This window comes from Acyrthosiphon pisum, chromosome A1 (assembly GCF_005508785.2).
Source record: "Acyrthosiphon pisum isolate AL4f chromosome A1, pea_aphid_22Mar2018_4r6ur, whole genome shotgun sequence".
Lineage (NCBI taxonomy): Eukaryota > Metazoa > Arthropoda > Insecta > Hemiptera > Aphididae > Acyrthosiphon > Acyrthosiphon pisum.
In genome coordinates, this window is record NC_042494.1 from 69141314 (window position 1) to 69145082 (window position 3769).

Here is a 3769-nt window from a genome sequence, read left to right on the forward strand (position 1 = left end):
CATTTTTGCCAATGATAACAATCTAAATATATAAATTTTTAATAGTATTGTCATATATATTATTTATTTTATACCCTTTATTTTAGGACATTTAGGAAGAAGGACCCTATGTTTATTTTGTACACTATGCCACCATAAAATATTATATTCAAATAAGAGGTTTGAAAACGAGCCAATGACAATAGAACACGATAGAACATAATACTTTATAATATGAATTAACCTTATAATACATTTTAAAATAAATTTACTTGAACTGAATGAAGGCGTTACACTTGGATTTGTAGTCGGGGGGTTCGGTGGTGTGGCACTTGGGGTAGTATACTTTTTAGTCATGTTGAACAATCCATTTTTTAAATTTTTTCCAAACCTTGGAATAATATTCATCGCGGATGTGTATATTCAGTACAGGTCGAGACGAAAGTTAATAATCAACTGGAATAGTGGTGTACTTTCTTGTAGTCACGAACACCATACATCATAATAAACCCATAGGGCATAGCTGATAATCATAATAAAAATTATCTAAATGGATTGATAACGGCCGTACAGCTGATTAATTGGAAACTGATAACAATATCAGATTTCACGTTGCCGCAATCTAAATGAAATCGTGTTTTGGCGGATGGCGATCGGTGAATGTACCTGCAACCTACTCATGTGGTAATTAAAATAATTTTTCTCTTCGAAAGTTCGAAACATAATTATAAGTTGTCTAAGTATAAACATTTTTGGTTACGTTTGAACGCAGGATTTGTGTCAACAACTTAATTGGATTTACCCGTTATAATGTCGGCATCATTGGCAAATAGAACATGCGAAACGGCCGGATGCGGTTCGAAAGCAAATCTTCAGTGTCCCACCTGCATTAAACTTGACATCCCCGGTTCCTATTTTTGCTCTCAGGTAATATTATTAATGATTAGTTTCCCACATTTTGGGACATATTCCCATCATTTGTTGCTATTTTGAACAATGTGTATGTCGTCAGCAAGTTACCGAATGGCTATAAGTGACCGATACTATCTGTTTTATTTTTCGTTTGGCTTGAATAGTCTTAAGCATTCAGCCAAGTCTTGTCGAAATCAATACTTGATTTTTCGAGCAAGAGCGACTACTTGCATAGTGGTTTGTCGTCAAATGTCTGAATTATCACGACAAGATTGCATAGACCGTGTTTGCACATTTTTCAATTTGGTTTTACTTATTCAAACCTTATTTCAGTTAAGAAGTATAGTTAAACAGTTTATGTATGAAGCGCTTCTCAGATATGATACTTGTAATTTATTTCATCTAACAAAAAAGTAATTATTATTATCTAGGTATACCTAGATGTATACCTAACTAGTGTTTGAATTAGATTTTAATGAACTCGATTTTCCAAACAACAAAAAAAGGCAACGAGAGTCTACCAAATTTATAGTATATTTTATGCGTTCCGTCTTCTTTTTTATCAATTCAAGTACAGACTGCTTATACAGTTATACTAAATATCTTGGAGGATTTATAGATAAATTTAAGTTATCAACAATTTAGATGTTATTGATACCTAATATAAATTGTTATTATATAGATTTTTATATTCAAAATTTTAATGTTAACCTTAAATTTATAATTTTCAAACTATGATTAAATGTTCGATAATATTGAATAATATGTAATGTTTAAGTTCAACATTTAATGTTTTAATTAAAATGTTTACCTCTTATGTTTTATTGTTCTAGGAGTGTTTTAAAGGGAACTGGTCTACACATAAAGCTCTTCATAAAGCTGGCCGTAAGTGAAATTTTCATATAACTATAAAAATATTATTATTATTATTATTTAATATTTTTGTTTAACTTTTTAAAAGTTTTAAGATTTAATTATTCATATTTGCATCATTAAAAATTTACAAACTATAGGTACAAAAATTAATAATATTTGACATTAAATTCAATAGGTGATCTTACAATTTTACACTAAAAATATTTTTAGTTAAATGTGTATATGTCAAACAAAGTTTTACTGTCAATTGAAAACATATTATTTTGAGATTATTATTTAAACGTTAAGTTTTTCCTAAAAATTATTTTTAAATTATTCAAAATTTATTTTTAAGAATTCAAATATAACACATACGCATTACAATGACATACTTGACAACTACTATACAGCAGAGTGGTACCCAGTTGGCCACCTTTTTAATTTATATATAAATATATATATTTAATATCTTGATGATTTTATGGTTTATATTGTAACACTACACTATTGTGATAACTTATGTGATAACTGATAATAAACGTTATACTAATATAATATATTATTATATGAATAGCAATTCATGTGTATTATGTATGAAAATACTGAACTATCGGGATAGTACTATAGTAGTAGAGATAACAAAATAGAGTAGTCGCGGCATCAAGTGGTAGTAGGGATAACAGAAAAGTACCTTTACTTGTTATATATTTTATTAATTAATTTATGAAAATTTAAGTCAATGTGTATATAATGGTGGTATACACTATTTGACATCAGTTAATCGACAAACAATCCCGATCAACAAAAAGTTGGTAAGCATCAAATGAAAGTATTTGTCGATCGACCAATAAATAACCAATGAAATACCTGCTTAACTTTGAAGAAAAAAGATAATTTATTTTTTTTTAATAATACATATTTTTCTAATCTAATTAATATTATTTTTTTTAAATTGTGTTACAGAAAATTCAAATGGTATTATTGAGCCATTTAATCCATGGCCAGATTATGTATTTACAGGTAAAATAAATGTTATCACTTATCACATTAAAAATCATAAGAAGTACACCATACTGAAAAGTGAAATTATCCTATATTCAGAATAAGAAAGATACTGGGCGGCAATCAGTTTTCGTCCGGCGGTGGTCAGTTGCTTCTCCCAACAAGTCAACCACCTGGTTCGGCATTCGTAACATAGCTACGCCTAAGCGCACAAGTTGGCCGCCCAGTACCTTTTTATTCTGAATAGTATATAGAACATTTTAAACAGTCAATGAAAAAAGAAAGTAAATAGAAACAACTTTAAATTAAGCATTAATTATAACTCTTATTAACCATTTATTGTGATCTATATATTATTTATCAATATAGGAAACAATAAATTTAACTACACTTTCATCAATCAAATAATATAAAAATTCTTTATTTTTTAGGTCCATTAAGACCTCATAGAACATCTCCTGCGCGTACTGTTCCTGGACACATACAAAAACCTGATTATGCTGAACATCCTGATGGCACACCTTTAAGTGAACAATCAGTAAAATTATCATCGCACATTAAAGTATTAAACGATGAGGAACAAGAACAAATGAGAATTGCTTGCAAGGTATTTAGATACTTAGAATTCCATATCAGAAAAAAACACCGGTGACGCCTATACGTGTCATTGGTAATTGTATGTGTAACGTCGGTGACACGTTTGTGTGTCATGTCAAATTTTACCGAGGAGCTACATGTAAAATGCAAGATAATAGATAGTGTATACTGAGTAAAAGCTCGTCAAAACACCAAGCCAGATAATATAATATATTTATTATAAATGGATAAAAATAATATACATTTATGAAAATAGTATATATGCGTGTATACACAATAATACGATTATAGTTCCCTCCTGTCTAAAAAAACAGATTTCAAAAACCAATCAATTTTTTTTTTTATGTTTGTTCCCTACAGCTACCTCAAATTTCAGATATTTACAACAATTAAATGACAATGAAATATATAAAAAATTGATGAT

At 28.8% G+C, this 3769-nt stretch overlaps 1 protein-coding gene across 1 annotated transcript; it reads left to right on the forward strand.

The window, feature by feature from the left end:
• The first annotated feature begins 540 nt into the window (after nt 1-540).
• Nucleotides 541-3415, forward strand: LOC100575411 (methionine aminopeptidase 1). The gene is made up of 5 exons (XM_003246966.3): nt 541-663; nt 752-906; nt 1725-1776; nt 2710-2766; nt 3180-3415. Exons 2-5 carry the CDS (start codon nt 790-792, stop codon nt 3398-3400), a joined length of 447 nt encoding a protein of 148 aa, XP_003247014.2. The 5' UTR covers nt 541-663; nt 752-789; the 3' UTR covers nt 3401-3415.
• Nucleotides 3416-3769: the final 354 nt, after the last annotated feature.

Coding starts and splice junctions, on each gene's coding strand:
- LOC100575411 (XM_003246966.3), top strand. CDS start 790: ATGTCGGCATCATTGGCAAATAGAACATGCGAAACGGCCGGATGCGGT. Junction 1,777..2,709: donor AGCTCTTCATAAAGCTGGCC/GTAAGTGAAATT, acceptor ATTGTGTTACAG/AAAATTCAAATGGTATTATT. Junction 2,767..3,179: donor GCCAGATTATGTATTTACAG/GTAAAATAAATG, acceptor TTTATTTTTTAG/GTCCATTAAGACCTCATAGA.